Source organism: Lepidochelys kempii, chromosome 2 (genome assembly GCF_965140265.1).
Source record: "Lepidochelys kempii isolate rLepKem1 chromosome 2, rLepKem1.hap2, whole genome shotgun sequence".
Lineage (NCBI taxonomy): Eukaryota > Metazoa > Chordata > Testudines > Cheloniidae > Lepidochelys > Lepidochelys kempii.
The window spans coordinates 37,732,005-37,753,897 of NC_133257.1; the positions used below are offsets into that span (position 1 = coordinate 37,732,005).

Genomic DNA, 21,893 nt, shown 5'->3' on the forward strand with positions numbered 1-21,893 from the left:
CGCACGCGAGCAGCCGCGCCGTTTGTAACGTTCCAGCGGCTGCGCAGCGCTGGTCCAGCGTGTCCCTCCGGCCACTGGCGCAGCCCGGCTCGGCCGCCGCGCGCCATGGGCGAGCGCCGGGGCCGCGCTCCGCCGCAGGAGGCCGTAGGGCCGGAGCGGGTAAGCGCTGCCGGGGCGCCTGGCCCTGTAGCGGGTCACGCGCCAGGCTGGCTCGCGCTGCCCTCGGGGCAGGGGGCGCGCTGCGGCCGGCCCCTAGCAGCCTGGTTCGGGCTCGGGGCCAGGCCTACCGCGGGTGGGCAGCGCGGTGCGGCAGGTGCTCGGCGAGCCGGGATCTCCGCCCAGCGCCGGTTCGTTATTCACCCGGACGCTGGGGCTGACGACGGGTCAGCGTCCGTCTCGAGTGCGGCTCTTCGGAGGTTGGCGAGGGGGGAGTGAGTCGGGGCTACCGGCTCCCCTGGCTTCTCAAGCCCCCAGTTCCTGGAGCCCTGAGCTTCGCTAGACTCGCATGGCTCCCTTCCCGCTCAGCCTCGAGCTGTGATGGTGAAGTAAAGCTGGAAAATGTGCCCCAGAAGGCAGCTATGAAGAATCCGGGCCCTAAGGCTATACAAAATCTCACTGGCTTAAAAACGCTCTCATGGCTTTTGGGGGTGAACGGGGACTTGTGGTGTCTGAGTGCTTGGGGCTGGCAGCGCTATGCTCATAGTATCCAATGGGCACTCCTGCGCTCAGGGCTTGTCCACACTTAAAATGCCACAGCAGGGCAGCTGTAGCGCTTCAGTGAAGACAATACCTGCTGACGAGAGAGGTACTCCGCCTCCCTGAGAGGTGGGAGCCAGGAGAAGCCCTCCTGTTGACATAGCACTGTCTACACCAGGGATTAGGTCGGCATAACTGCATCGCCCAGGGGTGTAGATTTTCCACGTAGTTATACCAACATATTGTTGCTAATGTAGACCAAGCCTCAGTCATGACTTTTTGCTTTTTTACAGCCATATCTTCCTGGATTTATTTGTGTGTGTGTTTTAATGTAGTTCTCTGTTGTGTGAATGACTCCCAGGGACAACAGGTGTGCTGACACAGTGCTGTCCTCCATTGTTTCAGTATCATTGTGAAGCATTGAAGCATTCTCTCCTTGGACCTAGTGACTTAGGGTGTTACTACTAACAATAACTGGTAAAGTTATTCAAACAAAAGTGTGTTTTGTTTTTTAAGTTGACTGCATCTGTGTAATGAAATACATTTTTGCATAGAAAAAAGTCTAAAAAAAATGGACACCGGGGCTGCCAAACATCCTTTGATTTGGTCTCCTTAGTTTGGCTAAGTTCATAATAAAACATTTTGCTTTTAAAATATGGGATATCTTTGTTGATCTGAGTCTGAGCATGCACTCCTTGATTTCAATGGGAGTTCCAGCTACACCAGGAACACACAGGTCCTTGGGGAGCTTTTGAACTCTATCATATAGTAGTTGCTAAATTCTAGGGAAATGTCAAATAAATGTTAAGTGTTTACATGTATTTTGTCTTTTCTAAATTTAAATAAGGAAATTTGGTTAAGCCCTCTCCTTAAAGTGATGATAAGGGGTTTGACTTAAAAAGACAGGTAAATACTATCTTCTCTTGGGAGCGTTGTGATAATTAATTTGCTTGTAATGCACTCTGTAAGTGCTGAAATTCACTAGAATCTGAACAAAACCCTCCAGAAGTTGGAGGCCAAGTATGTTTGGTGATTTGTCTGTTACCCCACTGTTTAGATATTGATAGCTATGCAGGGATCCCAGCACAATTTGTTGGTTATTTATATTCGAGTAGTGCCTAGAGGCCCCAACCAAGATCAGGATCCCGTTGTGCTAGGTACTGTACAAAGACTTAAGGTATATCTACGTGGCACATTGAGTCCAGGCTCTGATCAGGTTTGAGCCCAAGCCCCCCTTCTGTCCACGGCAACTCAGTCTAACTTGGGTCAGCAAGCACTCTGGTCTTGGGGTTCTAGGATCCTGCTGGGGGAGTCAGAGCCCGAGTCCTGCTATAGCTCAGATCCAAGCCTTGTCATTTTGCAGTGTGGACACAAGTCAAACTGCAGATCCAGTTCAAAAGGTCTGCGTAGTGCAGTATGGGTGAGTTAGCATGGCTTTGATACCTTTATTAAATCCAAAGGCCAATAAAATTGCTCTAAATGTGGCTAAAATGCCTAAATAATAAGCAGTTTACTACACCTAAACAGTAACAAAACATTCATAAGCATTTGATCAAGTTACTTACAAACAGGCTAAACCCAGGGGTTATTAGTAAGGCTCAGATTTTGTCATGGATAATTTTAGTAAAAATCACGGACAGGTCACGGGCAATAAATAAAAATTCACAGAAGCCCGTGACCTGTCCATGATTTTTACTAAAAATATCCTTGACAAAATGAGGAGGGTCCAATCCCTACCCTGGCGGCTGGGCTACTGCGGGGTCCCCCTGCTGCTGCTGAGGTGGGGGTGGGAGGCTCCTGCCAACTGCTGCGGCTGGGCAGCAGCAGGGATCTCAGCTATCTGCGGTGAGTGGGAGCTCTGGGGGACCCACAGGGAGCTCTGGGGGACCCCTGCTGCCCAGCAGATAGGAGCTGCTGCGGGCCGGAGCAGAAAATGTCAGAGGGGTCTCTGGAAGTCACAGATTCTGTGACATAATCGTAGCCTTAGTTATTAGACCCATATTGGTTGGCTTCACTGCCGTCATGCAGGTATTAGTATTAAACCCTTTAAGAGTTTTCTTTCTTATGTCCTTTAACAAACAAGTGATGTCATTGCCAATTACTGACTTCAGCTGAAAGCCTATTTGAGACAGTTCATCCTTGTTTCTAGTCTTAACCCAGATAAGTTTTACAACCGACTTTCTTCCCAAGGCCTTTCCTCTCCTCCTCCTTGCTGCTCAATAGTTTTTTCATTGCACTTGAATTCACATAGATTTTAACACAGGTGTACAGGTTGGGATGGGCCATGTTGGCTCATTTGAAAACAGATTTTTTTTGTCTTATTTAAAACCATCTCCAGTTACCCCTGTGGGTCAGAGGCCTTCTTTTTAGAAACTTCCCCTTATCTCATTAGTAAAGCTAAGATGATGTCACAGATTCCATGACTTCCAGAGACTTCTGAAACATTTTCTGCTTCAGCCTCAGCATGGTTATCAGCTGATGGGAGGCCCCTCTCCCCCCCCCCCACCCGCAGATCCCAACTGCAGCAGGGCTCAGACTCTCATCCCACCGTCAGCCCCATTTTGTCACAGTTTTTTTTTAGTAAAAGTCAGAGACAGGTCATGGGCTTCTGTGAATTTTTGTTTGTTTCCTGTGACCTATCCCAGACTTTTACTAAAAATAATTGTGACAAAATGTTAATCTTACTCATTAGTTACTCTTTCAACCAGACATCCTCCCTACTTTATTACTTCTGGCCTTGTAACTTATTATTTTCAAGGCCTTTGTTATACAGCCAAAACTGCACAGGTCGTTTCAGGGGACAAGACAAGATGTCACATTTATTATAATAACACAATTTGATTTATGAACAATAACTAATATCTAATACCTATGTGCGCGCACACACACTCTCTCTCTCTGTGTTCTGCAGCTGCTAGGTAGTTACCAGTCCTGACTGTAGCCTGAGTTCGTGGCTTAGGTTCGTAGCTTGTGGCAGCTAACTGGCCAGGAAAGCCGGGCACAAGGAAGGGCTGGGTCTCTGTTGGGCATGCACCAATGCCTTCCATGTTGGCAGCAGAATGTTACCCTCCAAAATCTTCCATCTCACCCATCCTTTTTGTAGGCTTCAGTTTGAATCCAGAGACTGTAGGTCTTGCTGTGTCGCGCTGCCTCTGGGTTCCGTGTGATTGATCACCCATCAATTGCAGACATGACTTTCAGCCTAGGACCTGGCTTTGATGTTTCTTCAGTTGTACTTTTGTTCTATTTTTTTTAGGGTGGACTCTTCATGCTTTGTCAGGGCTGTTGTCTGGATCTTCAGTCGTTGGTGTTTACACTTTATTTCATCAGGACAGTCTGGGGCTGGAGGTTGATTCCATCATCCATACATACCTTATTCACACATCTAAACTACACTAATCAGATTACAGCAGGGTTTTGCAAAAATGAAGTGAGCATTTTAAAATGGAGTTTGGGACAAGTTAAAGTGGAGTTTGGGTTACAACATGGATAAGTGTAAGGAATGGCAAACAGTGAACAGAAGTTACAATGTTGAAACAGTGTAAGTTTCAGTGATTTAAGCCGCAATTGGATTGAAAGTGAAACTCTATTAGCCAGTTATTGGGTAACCAGTTTTATGAATGAATGTTGTTTATTAATATAACTTCATAAGCAAAGTTTTATGAATGAAAGTGAACAATTAAAAACAATTTCATTGATCAGTTCTACACCTTCCTTGTACTTGCTAGTCAGGGCCTTTCTTTACAACACACATGTCCTTAATCAAACTAATTCTTTAATTGCATATTTGTCCTACACAGGATTAGAAGCTAGGTCCTCTGAATCCCAGTCATTACCTTAGTCGCAGGACCATCCTGACACCAAGCAAGCAGCTGAGCTCCCTGCTTTTTTCAGTAGAAGGCTATTGGTAATTGGAAAATCATCCTCATTTTAGCAGATAAGGCCTTTGTATGCCCAGGTCAGGGTCTTACAGGTGCTGAGGGAAATCAGAAAAGGGACAAGTACTTATTGTCCCAATGCTGGTCTCCATGCTACTGATGATAAAATGTTATTGTTCCCACTGTTTTGGAATGTCCTTCCCATCTTCTCTTCCTACTCTGGAGTTTGCTTTAAGATTTCCTCTATCATTTTCGAGGTTATTTCCCTCTTGTGTATGCCCCCTGTACCAAAGCTAGGAGGGTGGGGAGTTGTGGGGTGAATGGGTGGAAGACAGTGAGGTTGCATGTTCACTCCTGCAGGCTGTCCTTGCACTGGAGGGTGTTACCTTGAGGTGAGTCCCTAGAAGACATAGAAGGATATTGTTAAAAAAGACAATGGGCAAACTGGGAAAATAAGCTGCACCTCTGTTTGCCAGGATGGTGTCTTTTAGCTAGTGCCGGAGGAGAATAGAAACACTAGCTATATGGACAGCCCTGAGAGAGCTGCTTTGTCTTACAATGTGCCTGCTAAAATAGAGCTCACTCTGATTGAAATTCTCTTTTATAAACACCTGTAGATCAGCAGAGTGCACTGCATAATAAACTTTTTCAATTATTGGTTTGGACACAAAGCATTGTGCTATAAAATGCCTTGCAGTCTCTAGACAGACAAGGTGGATGAGGTAATATCTTGCACCCTGCAATCTCTGTGCATTGTGGAATGCCTCTGTAGGCTGATTTTTGGCAATGTACCTCCATAAAATTTAATGTACCTAATGTGACCCTATACCCCATATTCTTCTTAGAGATATTCTTATGATATGAATATGGCATAACTAAGATATGTTTTGTGCAAGATGGGTCATGGGAGGTATCACTGAAAAGGTTATGATTTACTGAATGTAATTATTCAATTTGTAGGCCTGTATCTGAAGTTAGAAATATTAGCTATGTAATAATTACAACTGTGTTTTCACCTGGAGAACACCCACCAGACAGTATGTAATCAGCCTGTATGGGCCATTAGGAAGGACAATAGGACTTTGAAGCTACTAATCTCCCTCCTTCCTGAGAGGTTTCCTGGGATGCTGTGTTGACACTGCAGGGTCATGTGATCATGTCACCTGGTACAGGATACCATCTTGAAATGCTGGTACTTTTCCACAGGAAGGGGGTGGGGGGACAAACTAGAAAACAAGGTTCCCACCATATTCAAATCCTGTTTAATACTGGGGAATGAGTTAATCAGGGCTCTTCTCCACTGCTTCCCTGCCCAAGAAGGAAGACTGCTGAAAACACCTGAAGGATCAAAGGAACTAAGCTGGGGGAGGCAGGGGCTGAGCCCAGGCGAGAAAGGTCAGCCTGTAAAAGGAATTTCTGGAGATTTAAGCTGCAAGCAGTGCAGTTTACCTTCAAGAAACTCTGCGACCTGCTTGAAACAACATTTAGGGTGAGAAATTATTTGTAGTCAATATTCCTTAGGGTGTATCTATGCTGGCAGAGTTACAGTTCCAGCAGTTAACAGAACCACTCAGAGAGGGCTGAAGGAAAACCACTGTTGTGTGTTCACACTGTCAGCTGCCTGCGCAATAGTGTGTTCGCACTTGCGGTGGTATTCAGAGCAGTGCACTCTGGGTAGATATCCCTCAGAGCATCTCTTCCTTTTCTGCCGCTAAGAGTTGTGGGAAGGCGGAGGTCATTGCGCGGCATCCTGGGTCCTATCCCAGTGCCCCGTGATGCATTGCTTCACATCCCAGCAATCCCTGTGCTTCCATCCGCATTTGGCGCCATCTCTCAATGGTTTGTGTACTGCGCACTCTGCCTCTTCGGTCTGCAGGAATGGATCACACGTTTTTTACCAGTATGCTGCTCACTCTGACTAATACATCAGGCGTGGCAGTAGAGTTATTTCTTAAACTACAAAGACGAGGAGTGCGATATTGATCTTGCCACGCATAGTAGCTACAACACAAGATTGCTTGTGGCATTCGTGGAGGTGCTGACCACAGTGGAACGCTGCTTTGGGGCTTGGGAAACAAACACTGACTAGTGGGATCACGTCGTGATGCACGTCTGGGATGACAAGCAGTGGCTGCAGAACTTTCGGATGAGGACAGCCACATTCACAGGACCGTGTTATGAGCTCACCCCGCCCTGTGGCGCATGGACACAAGAATGAGAGCTGCCCTGTAGTTGGAGAAGTGCGTGGTGATTGCACCATGGAAGCTGGCTACTCCAGACTGCTACTGATCGGTCGCTAACCAGTTTGGAGTGGGAAAGTCGACTGTTGGACTCGTGTTGTCGGACATGGGCAGGGCCATTAATTGCATCCTGCTCCGAAAAACTGTGACTCTGGGCAAAGTGTGTGATGTGGATGGCTTTGCACAAATGGGCTTCCCTAACTGCGGAGGGGCAGTAGATGGCATGCATATTCCACCTAGCTACCGAATACATTAATCACAAGGGGTATTTCTCTATGGTTCTCCAGGCGCTTGTGGATCACCGTGGGCATTTCACGGACATTAACCCAGGCTGGTCCGGAAAGGTACATGACGAGGTCTTTCGGAACACTGGACTGTTCAGGAAGCTGCAAGCAGGGACTTTCTTCCCAGACCAGAAGATCACTGTTGGGGAAGTAGAAATGCCCATTGTGATCCTGGGAGACCCTGCCTACCCCTTAATGCCATGGCTCATGAAGCCATACACGGGGCACCTTGACAGCAGCAAGGAGCGGTTCAACAACAGGCTGAGCAAGTGCAGAATGACTATGGAGTGTGCATTTGGCCATTTAAAGGCCCTCTGGCGCTGCCTTTACGGGAGGCTGGACCTGTCTGATGACTATATTCCTCCACTTATAGCCGTGTACTGTACGCTCCATAATATTTGTGAAGGGGAGGGTGAAACCTTCACTCAGGGCTGGACTGCTGAGTCTCAGTGCCTGGAGACTGAATTTGAACATCCAGAGACCAGGGCTATTAGAAGGGCGCAGCGTGGGGCCATAAGGATCAGGGATGCCTTGAAGCAGCAATTCGAAGCTGAAAGCCACTAATATTTGTTGCTATGCTCAGGAGTGCGGTGCTTATACTGCTAGGAGGTGATTGTGGTTGGTGCAGACGATGCACTGTGAAGGTTTAAGAAAATTTCCTCTTGCTTTGGAGGTCACTGTTTGCTTTCAATTAATGGAATAAAGATTGCTTTCAAACGAACACAATCTTTTATTAAAAAAACAAAAACTGGAGGAGAGAAACAAACAAAAAAGCACATCAGCACTGAGGGAGATGGGGGAAGGGAAGGTCCCAGGAGGAGGTGGGGTCCCGGGACAGTGTAAAGATTTGTGTATGTCCAGGTATCATATGCAGCCTTGTCCTTTGGAGTACAGTGCAGTGGGTACTGAACTTCAGCAGAGCTAAACTGCAGAGGGACGGGTGTTGAGTGCAGTGGTTACTGGGAGTCTGCAGTGCTGTGATGTGGGAGGAGTGGAATGCTGCGGGTACAGACTGGAGCCAGAAGGTTGATAAGTCTGTGTTGGTGGTGTCTGGGGGGGCATGGGAAAGAGTTTTGCGACTGTGGCTGCAGGGGATGGCGGGTGCGAAGCTGCTCAGTTTGCAGTGCTAGTAGCACTTGGAGCGTGTCCGCTTGGTGCTCCATAAGTTTAACAGCCGCTTCCTTCTGGTGTGCCGCATTCTCCTTTCGGTCCCTCCTCTTGCTGTCCCGCCACTCCTTCAATTCCTGTTTTTTGGCTGCAGAGTGCATCATGACCTCACACAGAAAGTCCTCCTTAGTTCTTCATGGCTGCTTTCTAATTCTGTGCAGCCGTTCAGCCGGCGATAACAAAGATGGAGACTAGGCTCCCAAGGTCATATCTGTGAAGCAAAAATGCAACATTTTACGGAAGCAGTATTGTTTGCAACACACAGACCACTGAGTCAGTGATTTAAAACACAGCCACTATTCACATACGTGTCACTAACTGGTTGACCCCAGGCAGCACACATGAGCCACAAGACCCCCAAAATGGTGAGTAGCCGCAGGGGAAATAGGTGTTCCTGGACCCTACTGTACACTGGGCACATGGGTCTTGGGGCCCCACATTTTCCACAGGCTGTGTTCATTATGGAAGATATCTCACTGCTGAGGGTGAGCAGGGAATCAAGGGAGGGTCTTCTCCAAGACTGCGGCTTCCACCCTGGCCTTTATGCAGCTTGCCTGTGTGCAGCAATGTGTGCTCCCCCTTGCCTGTGTGCTCCCCCCCCCCCAAGTGATGGCAATGTGGCGTAGGAAAGTTACACTTAATGGGGTTAAGAAACAAAGCAGCTCTGCCAAAGAACCCACGGTAGCAGATTACCCATTATCTCCATGAGAGTTTCCTGGAGATCTCTGAGGCAGATTGACTCCCTCACTTCATGGGAATTAACAGCCTGTTCCGCCATTCAGACTAGGCATGTGGTGGTATGCGCATCACAGACACAAGCCTGCTTTCTGCAACCCTTCTGCCCCCAATAACTCGCTTCAGTGATTCCCAAAATCAAAGCCACTTCCAGGGGTCTCCTCTCCTGTTTACGCTTCGCCAAGCTCCAACAGCTGTGACTGGCTTGCCTCCTTCGCGGTAGAGAAGAGCTCCTGGCTGCATGCATCTCAGGTCTCCGAGTCATCCTCTTTCTCTGGGTCCCCCGCCCTCTCCACATCCTCATCCAAGATTTCATCCTGCTGGCTTGGTCCACTCCTGACTGGCACGTGAGCCACTGAAGTATCCACAGTGGACTTCGCAGTGGAGGTGGTGTCGCCACCGAGTATCATGTGCAGCTCTTTGTAGAACCGGCAGCTCATGGGCGCAGCACCGGAGCAGAGGTTTGCCTCCAGTGCCTTGTGGTAGGCGTTCCGCAGTTCCTTCACTTTGACCCTGCACTGTAGTGTGTCCTGGTCATGGCCCCTTTCTGTCATGCATCGTGAAATCTGTCCGTAGGTGGTATAATTCCTTCGGCTTTAGCACAGCTGAGACTGGACAGCCTCCTCTCCCCAAATGAGGTCCAGCAGCTCGGCATTGCTCCAAGCCGGGGATTGCCTGGTGTGTGCAGCAGGCCTGGCCATCTGGAAAGATGCGCTGAGACCATTGCACGCGTCACCGAGCAAGCTGGAAGGGGACTTTCAAAATTCCCAAGGAATTTACGGGGTGAGAATGATTAATGATGGTTGTGGGATTTTATACTTCAGAGAAATAAAACTTTATAGCTTTAAGTCTCTGTTGTGGGTACCATTTTTAGTGGGGCAGGGCAGTGTTTAAAGGTTGAGCAGGCTGAGAGGGGCTCCCAGCTCCATTCAACATTGCAGAGGACAGCCACTACCAGAAAATGTTGTTTAAATCCCCTTGTACAGTTTTATTCTATTACACCATGTAATACTTCCTGGTAGAGTTCTACATCACAGCAGTTTCAGGGTGGCTGTCCATATGGGGTTCTTGTATAATATCTAAAATCCTCTGGGTCAGGTGGCATTGTTTGCAAAAATGCTGTCCAGTGGCTCTTAGTATGGACAAGGTGGCAGGAGCATTATCAGTGGTCCTGTTCTTGTCCCTTGTCTTCAGGTACTTTTGCCAGAGCTCCTTTGCTTTGATATGGCACTGGAACCAAGTCTGGGAGTGTCCCTTGCAGTTATTTGCTATGACAATGGCTTGAGGATGTTTGCATTCTGGTGACTCTTACGCAGATATAACTGGATGTGCAGCTCTCCAAAGAGGGCAGTCAAGTCCAGGAGCTCTGGAGGGGTCCACAGAGAAGCACCAAGGTGCATGACTGATATAATGGGAATATGAGCCTGGGAGTGTGAACTCACTACTTCCTGGTATCGAACAGGGGCACACCTGGCTGCCCATCAGCATTTAAATAGGAGGATGATATCCAGTGAAGATGAAATCCGAGCAGTTGAAGGCACACAGATACACAGACAGGTTGATGCATGTATGAAGCATTGCAGTCTGGTAGCAGTTGGAGGACTGCCAGACTTGGAGTAGTTAGGAAGGCATCCACGCAAACGCTAAAGTGGTGGGGGGAGGGGAACCTTACTGTAAAGTTTTTCCTGTTCCAGACAGGGTTAATTACTGCAACCTGATACGCCAAATAATGTACTTAAAAACAGTATGTGTGGACACAAGGACTTCAATGGGAGCAAACCAGAGCTAATCAGATGTAACATCCCTGCATGGACAAGCGCTGAGTAGCTGTGCTAGACACAAACTGGTAGTGGGGTTATGTGACCTTGCATGTGCATTTAGTTCAACGTTGTTTGCTCCATGAATCTTGGCAATACAAGTTGGGTTTCTCCATTGTATTGCACAGAGACTTTTTTGCAGTGTAGAATCAGACATTTCCTGACATTGCTGCACCTAGTACAAGGCAAACTTCTAGGGATGTTACTTATTAATTTACAACACTCAAAATTGTTCTAGGTAGAGCCAGGCAGAAAGACAAAGCAATAAGCTATGGTAACAAATAGTAGGGATGGCGGAAGGAAGAGCAAGGGTTACAGCAGAAGATCCTCCAGTTACTTGGTTTAGGCATGTGCATATCTCTGGTTTAATTCAGAGGAATTTTTTTATCTTTCCTCAGATGAATTATTTTTAAAAAGAAAGTAAGTGGTGGAATAATAACGGGGAAATAATCCTCTGAAATGACACTGCTTTTTCTTTAGGGTTTCCCTTCAGATGCTATTGAAAATGACTTTAAACCAAATGAAGAGCCTCTTCTCAGAAAAAATCCTCGTAGATTTGTCATCTTCCCACTCCAATACCCAGATATATGGAACATGTATAAAAAGGCACAGGCTTCCTTCTGGACAGCAGAAGAGGTGAGTGTGATGTTCTGTTTGGGACACTCAGAACCGTAAGCCACAGTGTGATCTCTTTGCCTCAGCAAGTCTCAGCCTTGTTGGAGATGAGATTTTCAACTGCCTGCCACTCCAGTCTGTCCTTGACACTCTGCTGGTCTACACCTTGCCCATGCAATTAACAGCTAGCGAACCCCAGAGACGTCTCACTGTGATGCTCACAGAAATTAAGTTTGCTGCCTCCAAAGAGAGTGTACACGCCAGCCTGTTAGGTTAGCTGAAGACTCACACTTCACTTTAGAGTATACCACTGATATTATTTTGTAAATAAAACAAGAATGAGTTTATTAATAAAGAACAGAGATTTAAGTGATTCAAGTGGGGTTCACAGGGGTCTGCTCTGGGTCCAATATTGAACATATTTATTAATGACTTGGATATAGGTAGAGAGAGCATACTGATCAAGTTTGCAGATGAGACAAAGTTTGGTGCGGTGGAAGGGGGGTTGCCAATACTTTGGAGGATAGAGCTAACATTCAGAAGTATCTTGATAAATTGGAGAACTGGGCTATAAACAACAAAATGAAATTCAACAAAGGCAAATCTAAGGTGCTGCACTTGGGGGAGAAAAAACAAATGCATAAATACAGAATGGGGGAAAACTGGCTTGGCAGCAGCACTGCTGAAAAGGATCTGGAAGTTGTGGTGGATCACAGCCTCAACATGAGTCAGAAATGAGATGCTGTTGCAAAAAAAGCAAATGCAATTTTAGGTTGCATTAACAGAGGCATAGCATGCAAGTCATGAGAGGTGATAGTTCCGCTTTACTCAGCACTGGTTAGGCCTCAGCTGGAGTACTGTGTCCAGTTTTGGTCATGAATGTATAGAAAGGATGTAGAGAAACTGGAAAGGATCCAGAGGCCAGCAACAATGATGATCAAAGGGATGTTCAAAGGAATGCAAGCCATACGAGCAAAGGCTGAAGGGACATGGGTATGTTTCGTTTGGAAAAGAGGCGATTAAGGGAGGGATATGAGAGTGGTTTTCAGATACATGAAAGGCTGCCACAAAAAAAATGGAGAAAAGTTGTTCTCTTTTGCCAAAGAGGGCAGGACAACAGGCAATGGGTTCAAACTACATAGCAGATTTAGATTAAATCTCAGGAAAAAATTCCTAAGCGTAAGAACAGTAGGGCAATGGAACAGACTGCCTCAGGAGGTTGCAGAAGCTTCTTCGCTGGAGGTTTTCAAAAGCAGGCTGGATAGCTATCTGTCTTGGATGGTTTAGACACAACTAATCATGCATCTTGGCCGGGGGTTAGACTAGATGACCCTTGTGGTCCCTTCTAACCCTATGATTCTGTGATACTAAGCAAGAGAAAAAGACAGGTATGATTGCAGACAAAACAAAAATAAAACGTGCTTTCTAGTATCTAAAGTTTAACAGATTACAATCTTGGTCTGAGGCAATTTCTCATCTATTGTCAGGTTCCAGAGACTTCAGCCCAAATGGTTGAAGGATCCACCTTTCACAGATTCCAAGAGCTCTGGTCTCTTGTCCTCTAGGTGATGGATTAATGGCTTTTTATTACCCTTATATTTCCCAAAGTCCATTGTCTCTGCCTCAAGAACCAGGAAGTCTCCCTGGGATGCAGAGACTTTCCCCTGGCTTGTTCACTAAACTCTCTCCTCCATGGTTGTTAGCTTGATAGCTTTACTTACCTTATGTGTAAATGTGCTCTTATTGTCCCCTGCCTGTAATCAAGCAGGTCAGACCGGTAAATACACATTTCTTTATCTAGGGCAGGCAGGGTTTGTGCACTGCCTTCCAAACACTTTTTAAGAATGTATTTCTAGTATACACATGTAACTCTTTGTACACAACCCATACATACATCACACAATGATTTTCAGGACTGGCATATGATCAGTTTAAATATTATACCTTACAAGACACCTTTTAGATACATATTATGATAAGTGTGTTGGGGTTAGTGAGTGTGTCAGGCCTGATATGTGTTGCAGTGTGGTGTCTTAGGGACACAGTGAGTACTATGGTCCAGTGGACAAGGCCCATGATTTAGTAGTCAGGAGACCTGACTTTTATTACAGGCTCTGCAGTTGACTTGCTGCATGTGGCCTTTGATGGGACACTTACACTCTCTGTGCTTCAGTTTCATCACTTGTAAAATGCTTTGAGATATATGGATGAAAATGCTCTATTGAAGTACTAGCCACTATTATTATTTTTTTTTTTTTAGGCAGATGATTGTAAACGGTGACAGCTGTTAAATATACATGTAGTTTACTCCAAGTTGAATTGATTAAATACTCCTTCCTACCTAATGACACTCCTTAGCTCTAAGTTAACGCACTTTCTCCACACCAGTCATGATTTTATAGACCTCTATCATATCCTCCCTTAGTTATCTCTTTTCCAAACTGAAAAGTCCCAGTCTTATTAATCTCTCCTCATATGGAAGCTGTTACATATCCTTAATAATTTTTGTTGCCCTTCTCTGTAAGTTTTCCAACTCCAGTATATCTTTTTTTGAGATGGGCCGTCCAGATCTGCACGTAGTATTCAAGGTGTAGGCATCCCATGGATTTATAGAGGCAATCTGGTATTTTCTGTCTTATCTATCCCTTTCCTAACATTCTGTTTGCTTTTTTGACTGCCACTGCACATTGAGTGGATGTTTTCAGAGAACTATCCACGACTCCAAAATTTCTTTCTTGAGTGGTAACATAATTTAGACCTGATCATTTTATAATGTATAGTTGGGATTATGTTTTCCAATGTATATTACTTTGCATTTATGAAGATTGAATTTTACCTGCCATTTTGTTGCCCAGTCACTCAGTTTTGTGAGGTTCCTTTGTAATGCTTTGCAGTCTGCTTTGGACTTAACTATCCTACCAGTTCCTCCCACTCGCTGTCATTTTAGCACCAGTGCCATGCTTGACTGAATTGGGAATCTAACTGTAAGAATAAAGTTTTTGGTGTCTCATTGGTTTTCACATCTGGCCCTACCTAACTGCTGCCGTGGTTTTAAAAAAAAAAAATACAACCCCTGCTAAGGAAGCTGTGGTTTCTACCCCAGCCAGAATTCACTGTCTTATAGAAGAGCAAACATGTAATGCTTTCTTATTGTCCCAAACAGTAGCCTTGTGGGAGAAATTAGATGTCACATAAAGAAAATCCTTGTCATTTTAAAGGCTCGTTGCAAAATGGGGTCTTTAATTGCAAGTATCATTAAAGACACATTGGAAAGCATCTCTGTTGTTTGACACATATTGAAGTTTTGAAATCCTGCTGCTTTACAGTGAGGAAATGTTTTTCACTTTCAGTGTTGTATGGTTCAATATCTAAAGTAGTTCTCCATTTCTGTAGTGTCTTTCATCCTAAAGTGCTTCACAGACTGATGAAGGGTGCTATGTAAAAGTAAATTGTTCTACTCTGCCATTAGAAATATCTTTGCAGACACACTATAATATAAGACATCTAGTGGTCATTCTAGTGACTCTAAATGGTGTGCATATTCTCTGAGTTTCCAAAGATCTGTATTTGTGTGGGGGAGAGCGGAGGGGAAGGGGTCATTTATAAGCTGCAAAGCAATTAAATTATGTTATGGTGGCAGATACGCTACCGTACTTCATTGCTTTCACTGTGTTTGATTTTGAATTCAATTACAAATGTAATAAAATTCTCTAAACATTTTTCAAGTTTGATCTCAAATAACTCCCAGCATCACTGATTTGCTTAAGCTTCTTCTATTTTTCTTCATGAGTTATCAACATGAACGGACAATAATATTATATTTTTCTTTCTTTTTTTTACTATAAGGTTGATTTATCAAAGGACTTTCCTCACTGGAACAAGCTGAAATCAGAAGAAAAATACTTCATCTCTCATGTCCTGGCTTTTTTTGCGGCCAGCGATGGAATTGTAAATGAAAATTTGGTAAGGCATCTTTACAATGAGCCCATTTCTCAAGAGTTACCATTCATCTGGCTAGCAAAAACTCTTCATTTCAATTTTGACTTAATATAATCAAGTGACTCTTTATTGTTTACAGGTTGCATTTTCTCTTTTCCACATCATTTCAGTTTTGCTTAGACATTTGAGCAACCTGTTCTCCCTGGGCCACTATTTAAGACAAATTAGGCCTGTGACGGGTTTGGGCCCTTTGGGATGTCACCTGATGTGCTCGCATGCCACTGAGTCAGCCTATTCTGCCAGTCTGGTCCCCTTTACCTGACCTTGCTGGGTTAGGCTCACAAGCCTCTTCCAGCCAAGCACACAGGCAGGGCCATACCGAGCTGCACAGAGAGACAGAGATCCGTTCTGGAAAGATTCAGCCTTAGGGGCTTGCTCCAACGCTCTGGTGCCCACTCTTTTTAAGGGGTACAAACACAAAGGTTTTATTAAATTTGACCCCTCCCTCAATGTGGAGGGAGATATGCACAACTTCTTGCCCTCTCAGTTAGAAATTACCTAAACTGGGTTATATTACAAACAAGAAATAAGTTTAACTACAAAAGGTGAATTTTAAGTGAATGTAAGAGATAACAGACAGAACAAAGCAGATTACTGACCAAATAAAGCAAAATAGGCAAGCTAAGCTCAATATACTGAAGAAACAGGTTACGAAATGTAAATTCTCAGCCTAAATGTTATTTTAGGCAGGTTGCAAAGTTTCTGTGGTTCAGAGTTCCAGTTATATTCCTTTTCAGACTGGAACCCTGTCTCAGTCTGGACACCCCCTACCCCGCCCCCGCCTTCCCTTCAGCTGGCTTTAGCAGTCTTTCTTCTTGAGCAGACAAGTCATGGAGAGGAGGAGTCCCATTTGCCTTCTTCCCTACCCTTAAATAGGATTTACATAAGTCGGGAATCCTTTGTTTCCCAAACTTGACCCCTCTTCCCTTCCAGTGGAAAGTTACAAGAAGTCCCAGGTAATGTTTATTATCAGGTGATAAGACCACCTGACTCTGTAGTATCACAGCGTACATGAGTCAGTGGCAGTATCAAGGGCCCGCAGGAAGGCCAAGCCTTTTCACAGTCCATTGTCCTCGCTCATGGGCCATCGGCCCTGTCTTGCTTTTCCATTGTTGTACCTGAAGTATTAGCAGTGGGCATCACCCAAAATAGCATAGTTGAAATACAGATACATAGACAATATTCCTAACTTCAAATACAGAAAAGATACAGGCGTACAAATTAGTTAATCACATTCAGTAAATTATAACCTTTCCAATGTTATCTTACAAGACCCATCTTGCATAAAGTATATCTCAGTTGTCATATTCATATCATAAGCATATTTTCATAAAGAATATGGAGTGAAATGTCATAAGGCTCACACCAGTATAGTCTGAAGGATTCCAACCACTCCGTTCCTGGAAACAATCTTTAAGTCCTCCCTTCCAGGAGACTGTGTTCATTTTTGGCTCTTTAGGAATGGAAGATGGGATTGAACTTCTCCAGTGGTGTCATCAGTGTTTCTCTTTGAGTTGGTTAAAATCATACTCTCTCTCCCTAACATAGCACTTTTAAAAAACCATAGGGGATACTACCATGTCCTTGCCAGTGTTCCTTATCTCAGTAAAACTTATTCTAAGGACCTGTGTTTACGAAGGTGACTTGTTGGGGATATCTCTGAATCTACCAGGTCTACAAGGAAGTGATGCATCTCCCCTTTCTGATTATATGGATTTTCCATTTGTAGTCACGCTGTGGCTGCAAGATATCTGACCTTAAACCGTCCATGGTGTAGGCCTGAGAATGGCGCATCCTGGACCTTGTGCATATATAACTTCTGGGCGCACATCTAGGGAATACATTATAGTATGGGGTGACGTTGGAGAAAGAGACACACATACTCTATGACATAGAGATTTCGTGAAGTACTGGTTTATTTTATTTAATATCAAACCAAAATCCTGAGTGTTTGTGTAATGTGAAGTTTTCAGTATTGCAGTATTCTGCTTTATACTTTCAGTACTTATACATCATACCTCTTGATTACAGTTTTATAAGCTACATATACAGCGGCTTTATTTCACTTTCTCAAAGAATAATTCCACAATCTGCTAGCTGTTTGCATGCATGTTTGTGAAATGTTTCAATCCAACTGCCCCCATCCTTTCTCCATGGCAAGGGGGTTGCTTTTGTTCATCTCAGGGCTTGAAAATATTCTTTCGGGTAGTGCTAATACCCTAACTGGCACTTTTTTTTGTAGGTGGAGCGATTCAGCCAGGAAGTGCAAATCCCAGAGGCTCGCTGTTTCTATGGATTTCAGATTCTAATTGAGAATGTTCACTCAGAGATGTACAGTTTGCTAATAGACACGTACATCAAAAATCCCAAGAAACGGTAATTCTCAAAGTTGTCACAAAGTCATTGAACATATTATCTCAGTACTGGCTGTGCAGTCTAGAGGGCTAGTCATGTTGCACATGCCAGTATCACCTGCCTTCTTTCCCATACTGACTCGCTGGGTGGCCTTAGGAAAATATTTATCATTTCCTGCTCTGTATTCCCCATCTATAAAATGGAGTAATAATAATACCTACTACACAGGAGTGTTATCAGGGTTAGTTAATATTTGTACAGTGCAATATAATTGATAGATTGAAACAGTTCGGTTATGGATCGTTCTAGGAATTTAATGCTATTTACTGATCTGGGTTTGGTAATAATGCTATCTGTCACTTTACTTGCATACAACACGTTTGTTGCTAATATTTTTCAAAACCTTCCTTTAAAACTACCCTAGCCAGTTATTTATAAATTGAAATGTTGTGACCTTTGACTATCAGTTTTGCCCTATATGTCAACAAGAGAGTCTAATGTAAATTTTAACAGTAATAACAATAGCAAAAAGTTAGTCTGTGGCTACAGATGTGTGGAGATACCATGGTCCTGTAGTGAGGGTCACGCAGAGCTGCATTTCCAGGGCAGCATCCTACACTGGAGAAGCTCAATATCTCCTGGAACTCCCAAGGTACATGGGTGGTAGGGAGATGGCTGCTGTGTCATCTTGTAAGCGTATGTCTCTACAACCTTTGGGGGTACTGAACACAGTTAGCTTTGCTAGCCAGAATCAGCAGTTGTATTCCACAGGGGCTGAAACTGTACCCAGCTCCTGTGTGGGCCTGCAAGGGGAGCCGGGACGGAGAGTCTCCCTGAGGAGGAACTGGCTACTATCTGGCTTATAGTGTGAGATGCACCATACTCTAGTGGATAGGACACTGATTTGGTAGTTGAGAAACCTGGGTTCTATTCTTGGCTCTGCCATGTACCAGCTGTGTGAGCTTGGATAAGTGACTTTCCCTCTCTCTGTCTGTTTGCCCTTGTAGCTTTTGTCTGTTAGATTGTAAAAACTTTGGGGGCAAAGACTGTCTCTTACTGTGTTTGTATAGTGTCAAGCAAAGTGGGATCCCAATCTCAGCTGGTGTCTCTAGGTACTAATATAATACAAATAAATTATAAGTGTTTGTAATATTACCTTTGTTTCATTCTATAGAGAATTTTTATTTAATGCAATTGAAACAATGCCTTGTGTCAAGAAGAAAGCAGATTGGGCCCTGAGGTGGATAGCAGACAGAGACTCAACTTTTGGTATGTAGCTTTTTAATTGGGTGATTACCCTTTGTTAATCTGAGGTATATATAATGGAGTTTTCTGGGTCTGAGCTGCAACCTTCCAGAGCAGAATTTCTCCTATGTTTAAGGGTTACGTGTATCTTGAGTTTCAAGTCCAGCCGTGATTTCTAAAAAAAGAAAAAATCAGATCAGTGCATAGATCTTAATCCTGAGCTAATGACGTGTGCCAATGTCAAGGCCCAGTGGGGATCATAGGTGTAAAAGTTCTGGGGGCTTCTTGTGATATGAATAAGTGATAAAAAGGCAATTATGACTTTAACATGGGTTCAACTAATACTCTGGGTGTGTCAGCATGTCCAAGCACACACACACACCCACCCACCCACCCACCCCCAAAAATGAAGTCATGTTACTGTGAGAACTTGTTTGATTCACTAGCGTAGACACTCTTGTTTTGGGTGGGAAGAAATGAGGTGCAGGTTACGTTGTGTATTTGGGGGGGAAAGAGGGATCATCCCAAGTAAGGTTTTTCTTTGGTAAAATTTAGACCACGTAGTGATTATTGGTGGCTTTCCTGAAAATATTTCAGTGAGACTATTGAGAATTGTTAGTCAAGTTCCAAATGTCAGTTGTGGGGGGAACCATTTCCTTTCCTGCAGTCTGCTGGTAGAGCTGCCTTGGCCAGATGTAACATAGGTATTTATACCTTATTTTCCTATTAGTGGCTCTGGCAACTTGTATTTTCTGTACTTTTTTTTCACTTTTTACCAGACATATTGCCAGATGTTTGTTGCATAGATGTTTCACTTGCTCTGACTTTGTCAGCTGACTGCTCAGTATGTTCATTCTAAAGTACAGCAGGACCCTGTTTCTTCTTCATGCAAAGTGATTGCTAGGGGGGTGAAAAGAACCCATTAGCCCAACTTCATTATGTTTTTTTTCAGGAGCATTCAGAAATAGACACTCCTGATTTGAGATTTCCAATGAGCATATTAAAAACTTTGTTACATATTTCAGTATGCAAGAGCCAGCCAGTAGGCATTCAGCAAGAAATTTTGCTATATGGGTTTTAATATCAGGTATTGCATTTGATCGTTAGCTTTATGGACACTTATTTTTTAGGATTGTCTGGTATGTTTTTAGAGTTGTCAATTATATTTCTTCCGTGTGAACTACAGTAAATATGCTATTTGTCTTTTAATTGTTTTCTCCATATGACCTTTCCCTAAATAAACCAGTAGATGGCACCTGCATTCCATTCATTGGAGTAGAAAAATAAATGTCCTTTTCTTAAAATGATCTGTGCATGGCGCAGGGGGCAAAGGTGCCAGCGTTTAAGGCACAGACTGTGTACCTCTGGAGACCAGGATATTTATCTATATACATCATCAGGATGCTTTAAAATACAATATGCATTTCTATGGAAACAGGGCTTTGATGGGGAGGAGTACATGGGCTTGAAGGCACTGGGGTGTAGAGTGGGAGGAAGAGAGGCAGAGTATGCAGTGGCCCAAGGTAGGGTGAAGAAGAGATGGCAGCAGAAATAGGAGGCAGTAGGAGTGAATTTGGGGACACAGAACTGGAAGGGATCTCTTGGATCATAGGGTCCCCTCCCCTGCTATCACAGACAACTCTGTCATATAGTCCTGTTCATAAATTTATTATCTTGAATTAGAGATGTAAGAGTTTAACCGGTTAACCAACAAGCTTGATGCTTATCGGTTTCTGTTAATGATTAAACTTTGCCCGTGGTCCCTCCTGGTTGCTGCCCCACGCGCCCGGGACTCTGCTGCCGCCTGGCATCCCTGTGCACCCAACATCCCTGCATGCCCAGCAGCCTGGCTGCCACCTGGCATCCCAGCACACCCAGGGTCCCTCCGGGCTGTAGGCCCTGCACCCAGGGTCCATTCTGGCAGCTGGGGGGGACCCCAGGCGAGGGGATGGTTATACAGTTACTGTTTTTACATTCAAGATGGGGATGTAAATAACATGTATCTGGATTGTCTGCCCCCACTGCTCCTATTGGGAAGATGTTCCAAAACCTTATTCTGTAGATGTTTAGAAACCTTCTTATTTCTAGCCTAAACTTATAGAGCCAGGCCATAGAGATCACAACTTCCCTAGCCTGCACCACAATAGCTCTGACGTTGAGGGGCAGGTGCAGATTCCATACCCTGATATTGATGTATTGTAGCATATATCTTTCTAACTTCCAGTACACACCCTTCAGGAAGGCCACTAGTACCTAGGCTAATGGTAAGTGCTTTCTGCTTGGCTGTCTGGCAGGTACGCTGTAGGACTCAGTCTCCTGACTGCATGCTTTAAGTAGAGAAAGCTCCATAATTGGGACTTACTTAAAACAAGGCTGGCCGAAGCACTAGAATAGGTAGTGCAAGGAATTTCACAGTGGTGGAGGATGGGGCTAGTTGAATTAATAGGTCTCATAAGATGATAATCGATAACACCAGACTGAGGGCTCAGCTCCGCTTTCCTGTGTATGATACAGTATGGTCTAGTTGGCGCTCCTCAGCTGAGGTTTCTACACTGATGTTACTGATCTTAATAGTGGAGATGCACAGATTATTTTGCTTATTTAGACAAGCTGCTATTTGATCTCCAGTGAAAGAGCCCTGCCTTGGGACACTTCCCAGAGAACTTGCTAAGACTTTTATGATTAAATCTTAGGAGAGCAATGCCATGAAGAATATTATGGTGTATATTTTTGGCTGGAAGGGAATGTGAGGAGGAAAGTTTGGGTCTATCCTATGTGGAAGACAAGTTGAGTCATTGTGCCACCTAGCTAATGCACAGAATGTGTTACAAATACTTTATTGTGATTAAAGGGGTATTGCAA

At 44.4% G+C, this 21,893-nt stretch overlaps 1 protein-coding gene across 1 annotated transcript in view; it reads left to right on the forward strand.

Annotated features, from left to right (window-relative positions):
• Positions 1 to 21,893, forward strand: part of RRM2B (ribonucleotide reductase regulatory TP53 inducible subunit M2B) — a 37,863-nt gene continuing 15,970 nt past the window's right edge. The window contains exons 1-5 of the mRNA XM_073330414.1: positions 1 to 159; positions 11,298 to 11,453; positions 15,279 to 15,395; positions 17,674 to 17,807; positions 18,961 to 19,055. Of these exons, the coding sequence (XP_073186515.1) occupies positions 106 to 159; positions 11,298 to 11,453; positions 15,279 to 15,395; positions 17,674 to 17,807; positions 18,961 to 19,055 (556 nt within the window). The 5' untranslated portion in view covers positions 1 to 105. The remainder of the gene's footprint in view (positions 160 to 11,297; positions 11,454 to 15,278; positions 15,396 to 17,673; positions 17,808 to 18,960; positions 19,056 to 21,893) is intronic.